This window comes from Lissotriton vulgaris, chromosome 2_1 (assembly GCF_964263255.1).
Source record: "Lissotriton vulgaris chromosome 2_1, aLisVul1.2, whole genome shotgun sequence".
NCBI classification, from domain to species: Eukaryota; Metazoa; Chordata; class Amphibia; order Caudata; family Salamandridae; genus Lissotriton; species Lissotriton vulgaris.
The window spans coordinates 311,156,576-311,173,400 of record NC_141687.1 but is presented as its reverse complement, the minus strand read 5'-3'; the positions used below and the strand labels follow the sequence as shown (position 1 = coordinate 311,173,400).

General features: G+C 39.2%; 1 protein-coding gene across 1 annotated transcript in view; it reads right to left on the bottom strand.

The window, feature by feature from the left end:
• LOC147730244 (multidrug and toxin extrusion protein 2-like) overlaps positions 1–16,825 on the bottom strand; it is a 1,772,530-nt gene that overhangs the window by 1,119,053 nt on the left and 636,652 nt on the right. Inside the window, exon 8 of the mRNA XM_086958534.1 lies at positions 8,923–9,020. Within this exon, the coding sequence (XP_086814660.1) occupies positions 8,923–9,020 (98 nt within the window). The remainder of the gene's footprint in view (positions 1–8,922; positions 9,021–16,825) is intronic.

Below are 16,825 nucleotides of genomic sequence, written 5' to 3'. Positions count from 1 at the left end.
CTCGCACTCCTAGTCAAAGTGTTTCTTTTGAAAATTCAAGTTCTGTCAATGCTGTGAATGTCAACAAACCATTTAGACAAATATATAGGAAAAGTAATGCCATTTGTTACAGGTGCGGGTCAAAGTCACATCTTGGTAATAACCCCACTTGTCCTGCTCTTGGGAAAAGATGCATGTTATGTAAGAAGTTGGGTCATTTTCAGGTCTCTTGCAGGTCCGTGAAGAGACCTACCAGAGTCAACAGCATTGAATATCCTGAGAATGTCGAAGAGTGTGTCGACTAATTTCAAAATATGGTAGTTTCTATCGAATGCAACTCAATTGTATCTTCAAAATCAGTCAAAGTCCCTGTAGGCACTGCACTTTTTGGTGATATTGAAATTACTATAATGGCGAATTCCGGTTCTCCTATCACCATTTTGTCAGATGTCGTGTTTTATCTGAGTTATCCATGGTTAATGATTTGGTAATGAGACATGAGGTTTTTGTTCCTCCCTCTGGTGTCAGAAATTATATTATTCAATTTGCACACCAAGGTCATCTTGGTATATCGAAAACATCTCAACTCATCAAATCTCATTATTGGTGGCCATCCATTGAGTCTCAAGTTAAGTTTTTCATTGACTCCTGTCATGAGTGTTTGCTTTCTGACAAAAAATGGAAAGTTATGAATACTCTTCTACATCCTGTTCCCTTCCCAGAGAAACCTTGGGAAGAGGTTGTTTTAGACTTTTCAGGTCCATATGAGTTACTTTCTCATGATATGAAATACCTCATTTTATTGATTGATTATCATTCCAAATGGGTGTATCACATGTTTTGTGATGCACCTAATTCTACCAATGCTGTAACATTTTTAAGGAAATTATTTTTGATTGAAGGTTCACCTTCTATTGTTGTTACTGACAATGGTTCTCATTTTGTCTCTGAAATGTTCACCTCATTTTTAAGTGAACATGATGTTGTTCATTATAAAGTGGCTCTTTGTTCCCCTACATCTAATGGCTTGGTGGAAAGAGCTAACAGATTGGTTAAGGATGCTATACAAACAGCCATCTCCTCTCGCCAAGATGTTAATGATTTTCTTGAAACTAAATTGTGGTCCTACAATATTTCCAGGCATTGTACAACAGATGTTTCTCCATTTTCTCTTTTGAGAAATAGGATTGTTCACACCAAATTGTATCCCAATTGGTTAACTCAAAATAATGCTAACCTCAATCTTGGCAGCAGAAAGGTTGACATTTATTTTATTTTTATTTATTTGTGGTATTTGTAGAGCGCAGCATTCATCCCAAGGGATATCAAGGCGCTAAATGAGAAGGGGCTGCTGAGGTTTAAGCGGGAGGGGTTAGTTTTTGGGGAAGAGGTGTGTTTTGGGTTTTTGCCGGAATGAAAGAAGGTTTACAGTGTGTCTCAGATCCATCGGTAATTCATTCCATCGTTTGGCCGCCAAGTGAGAGAAGGCTCGTCCTCCTGTCCTTGTTTTATAGATACGCTTGGGTTTTGCTAGGGCTGAGTTAGTGGATCTTAAGTTCCTGTGTGGAATATAAAATTCAATTTTCCCTTGCAGGATTGTAGGGCCTGTTTTGTGGAGGGCTTTGTGCGCATGACAAAGTAGTTTGAATGTGGCACGCTGGCGCATCGGCAGCCAATGGAGTTGTTTTAGACATGCCGATGCCGAGTCTCGTTTGCCTTTGTTGCATACCAGTTTGGCAGCCTGGTTTTGCAGAACCTGTAGGCGGGAGAACAGCTGCTCGTTCATTCCTTCGAATAGAGCATTGCCATAATCCAGGCGGCTGACTAGGAGGGCCTGGGTAATCGTACGACGACAGTCAAGTGGGATCCATGTGAAGATCTTGGCGAGGAGTTTCAGGATTGCAAATCCCTTACCCCAAAGTGTGCGCACATGGTCTTTCATGGATAGTGCGTCATCCATCATAATGCCTAGGTTCCTGGCATATTGTTTCGGGGTGGGGGCTGTTCCCAGTGACGGTGGCCACCATGAATCGTTCCACGATAGTTTGGCTCCTCCGAACAATAGAATTTCGGATTTTCCGGCATTAAGCTTAAGGCAGTGGTTACGCATCCAATCCGCCATTTCGGAGAGGCAGCTGTGGAGTTTATTTTTAGTTGTTTCTAATTTTTCCGATCTTTCCTCCATGGTCACCATCAGCTGCGTGTCGTCGGCATATGAGCAGATGCCGATGCCCCACTTTCTTCCGATGTCGGCCAGAGATGATACGTAGGCATTAAAGAGAGTGGGGCTTAGGGAAGCCCCTTGTGGGACTCCACAGCCAATGGGACGGGGTTCTGAATGGAATTGGCCCATATGCACTGCTTGGGTGCAATTGCTCAGGAAGGATTCAATCCATTGCAACGCTGTGTCTTGTATTCCTTTATTCTCATTAAAGATTTGTCTGATACAGTTTTAAAAAAACAAAACCTCATGAAGTCTAAACATGACTTTGGTAAAAATCTGATTTCATTTGATTTAAAGGTTGGTGATTGGGTTCTTTTTAAAAATCCTAAGAAGGTCACCAAAGGTTCGTCGAAATTTTCATGTCCTGTTCAGGTCACATCAGTCAATAAAGCTTCTGCTTTACTTGGCAGTAGAGGTTGGATGAACAGAAGAGCTCTTGTACATTTATCTTCCTCACAGGCACACTCTTTACTCAATTTAACTAAAGAAGAGTTTGATCACTGTGATTGGTCTTTTTGGCTCAAAACTCCAATGACAAGTAATGTCAGTACAACTGCTTGTAGTACTTCTCTTGACCTTTCTACAGGGTCTGGTCTTAAAAATTCAATTTCAAAGAGTATAAGTAATAATATTCAATCTAATTCAGAATTGGGAATTCGTTGCAGGCGATTGCCTGCAAAGTTAAATGATTATGTGTTATCATAAATATTTTTCATGTTTTTCTTTGTTCTATATTTTGTAACATTGAATTTTGTCTTCCTTGTAAAGGGGGAGAAGTTGTAATGTATTGAACTGTATTGATTCGAAGTTATGTGGAGAAGTGTGGCTCACTGGTTAGAAGCGGCAGACCCTGAAGCAGAGATCAGGCCCAGGACCAGGGTTCTAGTCCCGGCGCGGCAGGGTCTTGGGCTCAATGTCCGCGGACTCAATAATTCTCGCCTCGGCGCCTACTCTAATCATGGGTCCCACGCTGCAACTCTGGGCAATAGCTTGCTTAATCTCCACAATGGCCCCAACAACACTGGGATGCCTGGCTTCACCTTGGGGGTGCCCAGGAGAGGCATCTCACAGGGAGAGCCAGGAAGGGTTCTACAGCGCCGGGACGCCCCGAGATGGGGCAGCTGTGCGCTTTACAAGTATACTACATTTACATGTTCTCGCGCTGTCCCACAGTGCGAGGACACATGTTTCACTGTATGTCTTTGAATCGTGTTCCATGTTCGGATGCTGCCGTCCTGCTCTTGGATTCTAGCAGCGTTAATCAGTTGCTTGATGTCCTGGAGCGGAGCGCTGGCGTCCGGTCGTGGGTGCTTCCAATTTCATGAATAAATTCCTTCATGAAGATTCTATGGTCTCCTGAACTCCTTACTACAAGATTGTATGCCTTTATTGTACTTAGCATTCTGGCAATAAGATCCTACGACTGTTTACATTTATCCTTTAGATTTATTTCCAGACATGGAATAGTTTTTTCTGTTTATATAAAACCACAGCGCCACAAGTTAATCTTGAGTGTTTGTAATACAATGGCAGAGGACATGCGCTGAGGTGCGCACCCTAGCTGTTTAAAATATTTTTCTTTGAGTCCTTGAATGTTCCCGACATCTGGTTTCACGCACTGATGCTGTTGTCATGCAGTGGTCCCCTTTTATTTTACAACTCCGCATTCTAGTTGTTTATTGAATATCTGTTTTAGTCTGTTTTTGTGATCCATTTCCGGACTGACGCATTGACGTCAACGGTATGCAAGAGTTTCACATATAATGACTTGAGCGGCCAGCGTGGGCCTGGCACGCACTGACGGTTGCTGCGAGAGACTGTGAGAGTATTTCTGACTACAATGGAGGACTGACCAGTGAGTACTTTTGCCCAGTTCACATTCAAATTCATTTATTTATTTATTTATTATTACAATCTATAAAGCGCAGCGAATGCCCGTGGGCGTCTTGGTGCTAGATGTTGGAGCTAGGAAATTGTTTGCAGCAACACTTTTGACATACAGGAGGTTTTACCCACAGGGAAACATTGTTTCAGACCTGCTGATTAGAAGCTTCAGCGCAGTTTATGGATGAATCTCACTTGTGAGAGAGGTGAGTGACCGATTTATTGTCCATCAGCGGTACCTGTCGTCATTGAATAAATGTGAGATTGAGTTTGATGTTTTTCATTTATTGACTTGTAGGTGGTTTCACCTCGTGTTTGAGGCGCGTCTAGAGGAGCTATAGACCCGGGTCTTTGGTTGACGCGACCCTTCAAAGCATTTATGTAAGTGACGGAGGACATCATCTAACTATTCTCTTTGGATAGTACTTTCCCTTCTATCTTCTTTTCCATAATGCTCTCGGGGTCACGACCTGAGCAACACACTTTAACTTTACATGGACAATAACCGGTAGCCCACACGGTGTGAGTTGGATTTATTCCTCGGGCAATGACACCAGAGATTGGCCACTTAGAGATATTTGACTGCACTCTTGGGTCTGTCTGTTCCATGCACACTCTCTATATACTTTGCGGCGGTGCTGCGGTGATTTGTGCTGTGCAGGTACTTGTTCAGAAAGCCAGCATGCTTTATACAATTAAGAGGCCAGAGATGTATACTAATATACATATTCATTTGGATTAATTTAGTTCTGTTCCATTGCCCTTGTCCTGAGGAGGCCAAGAAGAATACCAAAGGCTGAAACGTGTCTGCGTCGACATTAATTACGGAGGAGTCTTTATCAAATCCTAAAGGAGTTGTTCAATAATGTAATTTTGACACAGTAGAGGTGCCTATAGTATTTGTTTAGACTTCCTCTGAGTGTATCACCCGGAATAAATGTGTGAACACTATTACTAATATTTTGTGGGTATTGGCAACGTAAAGTTGAGTTTAGTGTTTTGTACATACCTTTTAATATGTTATTTTGTATCTTCTTATGTTCTGTCCATAAATCGGTGCCATTGTATATGTGTGTTCTTATTAATTTGACAATATGTCTGTGACGGATTAAACAACTGAAGATAGGGTAATTGAATGTCCCGTATTCGGAAATATAAATCATATAATAATTCATCCATATCAATTTTATTGTACATGGCAGCCGTGAACAGCACTGCAGGTCTGTTTGATTTCTTATGATTCTAGTCTTCTTAGCTGGTTACTGCAGAGGTCAGGAGTACACAATGTGTTGAAGAGGGAAGCCGAGACTAATACCAGGCTCTCTGGTTTCATGCTGTGCATTGCAGGCATTACATGGATATTTCTTTATCCCCAGTCAGTAAAGCTAGGTGTGGGTGGGAAATAATGCACACATTACTCAGCCTTTAGTACCTCACAATGATTTTCATGGATCAGAAGTAGCTCTCACTAAAGAAAATGATGGAGACTCCAAAACGGTTCGGTTGTCATAAGAGGAGGAAAGTATCTTTGGTGACGCAAGAGCCTCCTCATTTTGGGAGTTGAAGAGATGCAGTCTCTCAAGAATAAATGAGCCATTACTCCCCTTGACTAGAGCCTTTAGTTACTCGCCCCACTCCTCATTCAGTGAATCAATGACCATCAGTAGCCTGGCAGCTCGTGCCTAGTTAAACCCTAGTCACAAGACAGAGGCTGATTATGAAACATGGAGGGTTTTACCACATATCAAATGCCAAGGTTTGCTGTCTTCCGCAGCCTCCTCTCCTGCAAGGGAAGAGCTGCTGGAAAAGCCTGGATTTTAGTGCGGGGGGTCCGAACAGCTGATTCAGGTGGAAGTAAGTGGTGGAAAAGAGCATCTGTCCAACTATATTTTAAAAGATGAATGAGTTTCTTGTTCCCATATACTTAAAAACCCAAGAACACGGTCATGCGAGGAGCTCTTCTAGGGTAACATCCTTTGTTCAGGTCACTACTTTAAACCTACAAATGTCTGGTGTCAGGTGTCCTTGTCTAAGTAGTTTAATGGAAGCATAACATCCCTACAAATCCCAGACTGCATTAGGGTGTTAAAGAAAATTCCAGGCCTGGAAGCGGAGCCTGTAGTGGCCTGGAGTGAGCCAAACCATGGCAGGGACATGTTCTCAGACCCTTGGTGTTGTTAATTCAGACGGTTAGGCCCTGATTATGAGCTTTAACCAAAATCGATGCAAACAGAAGTTCCTTACAGGACGGGGATTTTGATCTGTGAGGTATATACTGCATCTCTGCTGTTTTCCAGTGACAGTTTTTGGCAGGTCAAACTTGTGGAAATGTATTCGGCGGAAAAGGCCTTTGAAAAAGAGAAAGCATGTTAAATTGGGTGAGTTAAATACTGATTCTGCATGTTATGCCTCATTTCCAAGTGAAAAGCTTTGAGTGTGTTCTGTTTCTCACAACCAGTAAACACCTCACTTGGGGTAAATAAGTGTGTCTACTGGATGCAGTACATGCAGCATTCTATTCTCAATTACTCGGGATAATGCACTTAGTACAACTAGAAGTAGAAAAATCTGAAGCAGGAAACAGGCATATACAAACTCTCAGTGTACACCTTTCAACTCATGACTGGATTTCTGTGGCCCCAGCCTATGACCCCACTTCTGCAGCCCAAGGGTGTGTCTACACAATTATTTACTCGTATGAACTGACCATACCTGATCCATAGAAATACCTTGGGTGCCTTCATTTATCAATATCATCTCTGGTACAATGCAACAATAAATGCAATTGGTTACCTACCCCAGGCAAGTGTCTGTGTTCTCTGTATTGCATCCTTTCTCCTGAAGTATTACATTAACAGTGATATGGGCAGTCCAAACTCTACAAATATTTATCTTGGTGTCTTAAATGAGCTAAGTCCGGCAAACAAGAGGCACCTGGATAGAAAATAGGAAGAGCTTGAGGCTACTGAAAAGAAGAGATCAGAGTGAGGGGTCTGGGCATAAGTGGCTCTGAGTCTTAACTGCATCTCCTGCTTTGTTTGAAAAGTGAAAAACACAGAGGGAGCTGGTGAAAGGTATAAAAGATGTGCCTTCCTACCTACTGTGTAGCCTTGGACCATATCCTGTATGTGCATGTAACTTGCATGATCGGGGTAACTATTAGCGGCGATACTACGTGTCTCTCGGACCTCTTTCAAGTGTTTGCCCTCCTTTTTCCCCAGCACCCCCGCTACCTGCCATGGGCGGCAATCTGAGGGATAGCCCTGGGCGCCAGAAGCTTTAGCTACGCCTCTGCCTTTATCTGGTATCATACCCCAGCACTGCATTATCATGACTCTTCTTTGGTGCCCTGCCTGTGCGATTCTTTAACAGCTCAGTTAGTTTCTCTTGTAATTTAATGTAATTTTTCGGTAAGTTACATTCTGCTCTTCTGAAGCTGATTTTAATTCCCTTAGCGAAGCACTTAAACATCTGAAGCAGTAGACCCGCTTTGTGTTACTTACAGCTATTGCAAACTTAGCATATATGTTTGCTGGTATATACATTTATATATACATTTTTGACCCCGCATCCATCGTGGCAAGGGCGGTTTAAGTCGGGGAGGGCATTTATTTCTTTGTCTTTTGCACACAATGTTTTTTTGCTTATCTGTGTTTTTATACTCATATAGTATTTTTTGGTGTATGCCTCCTTGTATCGCTGTCAATTCTGGAAAGCACCATTTTAAATATCTGTGTTTTTATCTGCACATAACACTTTCTTGATATATGCTCGCTTTGTTTTGTTGTCAATCTTGGTATATGCCTTTGCTTGCTGTGAGGACTAGTTATTGTCACATCCTTTTTTGTAGTATGTTTGTGTGTTTATATATGCAGTAATAATTTGTGCCATTAGAATTATCGCCTTGTTGTCTTTAATGTTTTTATGGATTTTACTTGCTTTTAAATCATGTTTGAATGTTGTCTTTATGGTGAATCTTTGGTATACTGAACAAAGATTATTTGCCTTGACTTCCATTTCATAAACGAATAAAATTGATGTAACACAACTAAAGCCTAACTCTGAAAGTGTTAAAATATACAGATTAAAATAATGAATACTCAATATTTCCTGTCATGCCTTACTGGTTTCAGCTAATTAAACACCCAGCAGTACTCCCTCAACGTCACGCTTTCTTCCTCAATGAAAACGTGATGTACTGTACAAATTAATTTTGATGACATTAGCATGTTAAAAGACCGTGCTGAGTTGACAATGTTAACCTCTAAAACACTTTTTTAAAAATATTTCCCATGTTTAGAGTTTGGGGGACGAGATACTGTTTCAAAACATGGATGATATCCATTCCTTCCTACTGCCATAGGCTCTAGTGCACTTTCAATACCACGGGCAGGACATCTGCCACGTTTGTGGTGGATACTCCTGTCTGTCAAACTCTAAGTAATGACTATAATATACAGAGAAATTGTACATTTGGCGGAGGTGGCAGAGTTTCGTGCCTCCCTTCTCGGTTTTTCTGACCCCTTTACTTTAATTTCACTTTTTGCGCCAACCAATGACACCACCTTCTTTCTCTGTACTGTATTAATCAGAAAGGATCCTTGTCGCCTTTATTGTAAAGAAGGAACACTAATGATGTGGGGGGGAAGTACCTCCTATGGGACCTACAAAATTACCGCAAATAGTCACAGTGTATAAATAAACACCCATGGTGATCGACTCAAACATCAGTATGTCAATATAATGAAGCGCAACTTCACTGCCTCCAACATTCAATGTGCCAACCTCCAGTAGAACATTTTCCTACTTAAATATTAAAGGGCATCGTACAGTACCTCCCCAGGTTTCAACGTGCAAATTCTTTATCCAGATGTAGATGAAAGTCATGATGATCTGGGAAGTAAAAGCAATATTGATTGCCAAGGCTGCTGCCCTGAAAAAGAAGAAAGGGGTGAGATGGGCATGGTTAAGGTGCAGAGATTAATTCATTGATTTAATTCAGCCAACATTATTTCGGTTTGAAGAACCATAAAAGTACATATTAACAACATGAAGATCAAATCACAGTACAAATACATAATACATTAATAATACTAAAAGTAGGACGAAGTATGTGCAGATATACGGTTTTAAAGTGCTGAATACATTTCCCTTATAAAATAGTTACATATAAACAATAGGTAGTTCGCTTCTATGTGCATCTTGTGACAGACTATAATCGGCCCTCTATATCTCGCACCGTATCCAGGATTGAATTCTCAGACCATTTTATCCAAGACTATTTGAATTTTGAATTTACAGGAATTTATATAGCGCTTGTATACCAGGCGGTTTCATGACGCTGAGGGATGCTTAACCCAGGACTAGTGCGACGGAGTTACTGAGGTGGGAAGGCGTGGGAAAATAAAAAAGTCTTGAGGGCCCTGCGAAATTCAAGATAAGAGGAAATAGATCTGATGTGAAGGGGGAGGGAATTCCAAAAAGTGGGGGCACTTTCAAACCCCCTGATTTCCTTTTTTTGAACCGGGGGACAGAAAGAAAAAATTTAGTCAAAGAGCGAAGTTCTCTGTTGGGACAGTAAGCACTGATGGCGGAAGAAATTAAATCTGGGGCAGTCCCCGCCATTGCCTGAAAGGTGGTACAGACCAATTTAAAGAGAGCCCGTTCTTTAATGGGCAGCCAATGTAGGGATTTGAGTAGGGGAGTGATGTGATGGAATCTGGGCAGGCCACAAATCAGGCGGGCAGCCTGATTTTGGACTAACTGGAGGCGGCGAAAGGCATATGCAGGAGCGCCATTATACACAATATTCCCGTAGTCCAACCGGGACAGGACCGTTGCCATCAAGATCAGTTTTAGGGCGGGAAAGGAGAAAAACCGGGAGATTTTCCGTATAGTGCAGAGGGCAAGGAAACAGGAAGAAACAACAGAACTAATCTGGAAGTGGGGAGTGAGGTGTTTATTTAGTGAGATCCCTAGAGTTTTTACTGAGGAGGAGGGCGTGGGGGAGATGCCCAAGGAGGAAGGCCAAAAGTTGGGGGACCAGGGGCTGGGGCTGCTACCAGTGACGACAAGTTCAGTCTTGTCCGGATTTAATTTCAGATGGTTGCAGTTCATTCAATCACTGATGAACAGCATGACAGACTGGAAATTAAATATGCTGGTTGGAGAGTGTGACAGATGGAAAATGAGTTGGAGGTCATCGGCATAGTTGTACACGGTGACCTTCATTTGCTGAAGTGCAAAAATAAGTGGAAAAATATACAGATTAAATAATAAAGGAGAGAGAGGAACCCTGGGGGACACCACACTGAACCGGGTGAGGGGGGGCAGTGAATTCAGCAAGATGAACGGCCTGGGAACGATATCTTAGGAAGGAGCTAATCCAGGTCAGAGCTGGGCCCCTGATGCCCGCCGCCTTGACACGGACGAGAAGGATGGAATGGCCAACCGTGTTAAAGGTGGCGGAAAGATCCAAGATTGCATGTTGCTTATAAGTATAAAACACTCAGGATTATTTGATTAATTGGCATTGCCCTAAAAAGACATCATCAGTTTTGTCATAACAGTTAATAATCGGATCAAGATACAATATAATATTTATACAATTCATAGTCAGTATATATGTGGGCCCCTCCCCCCCTTCGGTGAATCGTGGATACTCTTTTGTAAGTGTAGTACTAAATCATTCATGTATAGTATAAACAAGGTAGGCCTGAGGACACAGCCCTGTCTTACTCCCCTCTTGACATGAATGGCCTCTGTAAGTTCTTCCCCAGACCCCAACGTACTTTGTCAAAATTGTCTTAGTGTAGGCTGACTATCTGCGTCAGGATCTCCTGTGTAACCCCCTGTTGTTGCAGGGATTCCCACAAGGGATCCCTTGGTACCAAGTCAAATGCAGCTTTCAAGTCTATGAATGCAACATGCCTTTAGTTTAATATATTTCCAGACTATACAAGACAGTCTAAAGACCTGGTCAATCATACTAGTTTTTGTACTAAAGCCAGACTGGCATAGTTAGACAATGTCTTTCTCTGCTATCCACTCATTTAGTTTGTTTAGTTTGAAACTGTTTTGCATAGACTTTTTAGATAGTGTCTATTAGGCTTATGGGCCTATAGTGTGCTGGATCATCCTTACAACCTTTCTTATGAATGGGGACAATGTCTGCCCCTTCCATCATTCTGGGATTGGCGCCCAAGAACCAAGGCATTGCATAGAAGGTTAACATATGGTACTCATATTTTTGGGTCATGTTTCAAGAGATCCCCCAGTATTTCATCAGGTCCAGGAATTTTCCTAATTTGATAGCATACATAGTTATACCTGGTCTCTTCTTTACTAAACTGAAGAGTCAGTTTTGATGTATTATGAGAAGAGGCTTCAAGTGGTATAGTCAGGTTTGCGCAGGTCGCTGGTGTACTTGTATACAGATCAGAAAAGTGTCTACACCAAGTGCCTGGGTCCAAATAGTGTTATGTATCAGTGCTACCCCTTTATTACCATGTGCAATTATCCTCCAAAAGGAGCACTGATCTTTTGTTCTAGCTGCAGTGAAGAGGTAATCCCAGCTCTTTATTGCTTTCTTTTGTACCTTTTTATATTGCTTCCCTAATTTCCTGATTTGTGCCGTGTTCTGGCTTTAAAAAGCCGCTAGTAGTCTTCCTTTACCTGAAGAGCACTCCATATTGTACCAGGGAGTAATGTATTGGCTGTTAGTTACTGGTTTTAATCCTGTTGTTTGGGGTTTTGTTAAGGAAGCTCTTATTCTCTCCGCTAAATAATGAAGAATTTGTGCTATGGGTATAGAATCCGGATGTGTTTCACTGTAGGGGGAGAGAACATCATGGAAAGCATTGTAGATAAAAGTAAGGGTCTCGATTTGACTGATCTGCGGTTTTTAGTTGTAAAGAAGTTGTCCCGATATCTGTATTATGAGTACTGATCAATCTCCCTACTAAAGTTAAACATACTGGAAGATAATCACTTTCTTCTCTGTTGTACACCTTAAAATCAGTTATTTAATCCCAGTGGGTTATGCTTGCCATAATGCAATCTATTCTAGACTTGGTTTTCCCCGCTTATAAAAGTGTGAGAACATTGGTTGTCTGAGGGAAATCTACCATTACATGCCCTCAAGTCCCGCTCTATAGTGAAGTGTGCTAATTGCATGGTGGTTGTAGAGCACAGCACTGAGGAATTTGTATTCAAAGAAACAATTCCTCTAACCAAATCTTCATCCACAAAAATTGTTTCTAGCCCCAATACAGGTTCAAACAACAGTTGAAATCTCCCCCTACAAGAGCGACCCCATTTCGCTCAATAAGTTCAAAAGCCCTGTCTAACAGATATACCACTGGTGACTCTGTAGACAGTGCTCTCAGTCTAATATAGATATTGAAGACAAATAAGTACTTATTTTAGGAAGATTTTAGTTTCAGACCTAAAATATGATGAACACCCAAAATATCGAACTTCAAATATCGACTGTCCAGAATATCGAATTAAAAATATAGAGAGGCCAGAATATCGAATTCCCAAAATATAGTTTTATAGAATATCACATTTGAGGTAAGAAATATCGATTTCCATAATATCGAATTTAGAAATATTGTTTTCCATAATATCATTTTTTTTAGTGTTATGTATGGTAGTAGATGTGTTAAAATTATATATTATTTTTGTAATGAATGTTTAATTTTTTTAAGTAATGATTTTTATGTTATTTAATTTTTGAGTAATTTTATTCCGTATCAGGTTGTGAGTTTATAGGGGAATAGGGTGGGAAGTAATTTAATTATAGTAAATTAAATAATCATTTTATTTATGAATTATTAAATATTTTTAATTTAAATTTGAGTTTTAGTTCTGTAACGGGTTGTGGGTTCATAGGGGAATATGGTGGGAAGTAATTTAATTGTAATTAAGTAAGTATTTATTTTTACTTATATGTATTGATAATTCATTGTTTGGTAATTAACTATTAATTGGTATTTATTTTGGATCATTTGGTAATGAATTGTAATTAATTGTTTAATTCATAATTATGTTAATTGTATGAATTTATAATTTTATTATTTGGAATGGGTTGTGGGTTATAGGGGAATAGGGTGGGAAGTATTGTAATTGTAATAAAAACATTATTGAAAGTATTTTTGTGTATTGATAAATAATGTATTGTTAATTAATTATTAATTGGTAATTTTTTGTTACTTATAACATTTTCTATATTGACAATTGGTTGTGAATTAATTATTAATAGGTAATTAATTTTTAATAAATAATATTTATTGGTCTGCATTCTTTATTAATTATTAAATATTTTGTGGTTGGTAATTAATTGTAATACATTTTTAATTGGTATTGATAATTAATGTATTCTTATTTAAATATTAAATCATTACATCCCTACTGTTGCTCTCTCTGGAGTGGGAATAGTAATTTTTACCCCTACGCTATCCAACGCTTTCCCTAATGTTGCACTCTCTGTAGTGGGAATAGTAATTTTTATCCCTATGCTATACAGCACTTTCCCTACTGTTGCACTCACTGGAGTGATAATAGTAATTTTTACCCCTACGCTATCCAACGCTTTCCCTACTGTTGCACTCTCTGGAGTGGGAATAGTAATTGTTACCCCTACGCTATCCAAAGCTTTCCCTACTGTTGCACTCACTGGAGTGGGAATAGTAATTTTTAATCCTATGCTATTCAACACTTTCCCTACTGTTGCACTCACTGGAGTGGGAATAGTAATTTTTACCCACCTGCTATCCAACCCTTTCCCTACTGTTGCAGTCACTGGAGTGGGAATAGTAATTTTTACCCTCCCACTATCCAACAAATTCTCTACTTTGCAATTGTTGGAGTGTGAATACTAATTTTATTCCCTTAGCTATGTAATGTTTTTAATTTCGTTATATTACATGTAATGTAAATTATAAATTAACATAAAAAGTATTACTTTATTTTTTTAATTATTATATATTATTTATTTTTATATTTACATTATAGGTTTATTTATATATATGTGTACATTTATTTCTAATATTTGTTTATTAGTTTATACTTAAGATTAATAAATATTTTATAATATTATTTAGTAATATATATGTTAAAAACATTTTTTCTACATTACATTTATTATTTTTACATTTTAAGCTTTTTTACATTATTTTAACTATCTTTGATTGTGTTTATTTTTTACTTTTATATCGTTTTTAATACATTTCCAAAAATTCGATATTTTAGTTAACTATATTTTAACTATCGATATTTTGTACTTGATATTTTAGTACTTACCTGTTTGTAGAAAGGGATTCTATATTCTGTCCCTCGATATTTTTTAGTCGATATTCTGGGCAGTCTATATTCTCTCCCTCGATATTTAGTCACTGAACCATAAAGTATCTGGGAAATACTACTTCTGGTTGCTATGGTTACATTTAAATTGGTCTTTACCCATATTACTAGTCTACCTTTATTGAGGGTGTCACACTTGTATTGAATGTCCTGTAGCCTAAATTTTGAGGGGGTACTATTATCCAAGTTTCCTGAAATAGGGAGAGATCGAAACTCCATATAAGTTCTTGCAATCCAGATCTAGAAGTTTTTGTTTTAACCCAGCTACATTCCATGAAATCATCATGATATTTTTTGAAGGTCCTTGGAATTTGGGCAAGGATACGCTCAGGTTGCAAGATTGTGTTGGACATGATACCAAATTATATTTTTGTTTACCTGGTTGTTTTGTATCTCCAGCCAGCAATGCACGGATACTGAAAACATCTAAATTGTTTGGAGTATGTTTACTCTTTCTATTTGAGTTATCAAGCCTTCTCAGTCAATCTACTGATTCCAGATTATCAATATCCCAACGAGAAAGTGAGGGGTGACATGACTCCTGCTTCGTATCTTGGTTAACCTTCTTCTCAAGTCTGGTTTTACTTAATTTGAATCTAATTACAGATTTCACCAAAGAATGGGTAAGTTGGTCCATGGATATTAAACCATCTACAAGGGATTTAGAATGAAGAATTAGTTGGATGACATCTGAATTTCCACTTTCTGTTTGAAGGCATTCAGCTTTAATTATGTCGGGTCTTATTATAGATGGGCATTGGACCTTAGGTCTAATCCATTATATCACTTTATTCTTTAGTGAGTCCTCATCCTCCCTATCACCATGTTTTAATATGGGAAAATTTGTCATGAAGATATTGTAGACCCCTTCCTTGTGCTGGATATAGTGTGGGCTTTGTTGTCGAAAAGATGGGGGCATAGTATCTCTATGAGGCTTGTATTTTACCATGCCCCCTTGATCTATCCTATAATTTGAACGTCTACCTTCTGCTGGAATATGGTGGGAATTAGCTGAGGTGTAAGTATTTAGAAATCTCTTATGTGTTTCTACATCACTGATCATGGCTGGTCCTCCTGACCTCAATTTGGTGTCAAACATATTTTACCCAGCATTTCTCTTATTTATCCCTGGCCCTATTGTTGATGTTTGATAGTTGGGGAAGTCTGTGTTCTTGGTGCAAGATCTAGAAGAATCTAATTGGGAATATTTATATAGCTGCTAATCTTGAGAATTGTGAGCTGGCCCTATTGGCGGTTTCCCAGCAGTGAGTTCTTTAATTATTCTACTATTGTCATTGTTGTGAATACTGTTCTGCAAAGATATCTCATTTTTAGAGCTAGCACCTCTTTGATTAAATGATTACATTTTTACAGGATCACTGTGGTATCTTTTATTCTCTGGGTACGAGCCACCTTATCTTTGCTACTGCTTGTTTGCTTTTTTGAACTACACTTTTCAATCTGGGACCTACTGGGTCTTTGAGAGTAGTTGATGGTGCACATCAATTTTGAGCAGCTGATTGCTGTTATACCACCATGAGTGTTCCAATCTTTATTAAGAGTTGGTATGCCTTTCTGGGGATGTGGGTTTGAAGGGGATCTTAATCTCCATGATACATAGGAGAGGGAGTTTGGACCTGTAACCCTGTCTCATCAACTGGACTGTGAATAATAATGTTTCATGTCAGAGATTCTGGACAGTGTACTTTATCCTGTTTATTATAACTAGTTATCTTTTTTGTATCTTCACCTGCCAGTATCTTCCCGTTGGACAGTATAGATTTCACATCAATTAAATATTCAATGGCTGCTCAGTTGCAGTTTTTAGCAGCTGTTTTCTTAGGCTTCGCTGTCTTTGGTATTTTGTTCTTTCTCGCAGCCAACTCCTGTAGCCTTTCTCCGACTGCAAAATATTATCAGTAACATCAACAAAGGGGTTGAACAACTCAGTCATTTCACTTAGACAGTGAATCGAACCTGATCAGGTTTAGGATTTTGTTAAAAAAATGACTTTAGAGACGATAGTGGTCTCCACACTGATTGTGTCTCTAAGTCATATCTTGGTGTCAGGATCGGGAAACTTTTGCATATGCATACATATAAATAAAAGAGCTGTGGGATAAAGCATTGGAATTCTTGCTTATCGTCAATAATAAAAATCATTAATATTGTTATATAAGATTCCTTATAATAGAAGTCAGGTTACACTGGTCCCACCACCTTCTACAGCTTGCATTTCCCAATCCACCTTATCAGATTAATGTGATAGATTGTGTGATAGATAGATAATGTGATAGATAGATTAAGGGATAATAATAATGCATTGTGACGTCCAAAACTAGAAAGTTTCACAAAGTACATAACAAAATTGTG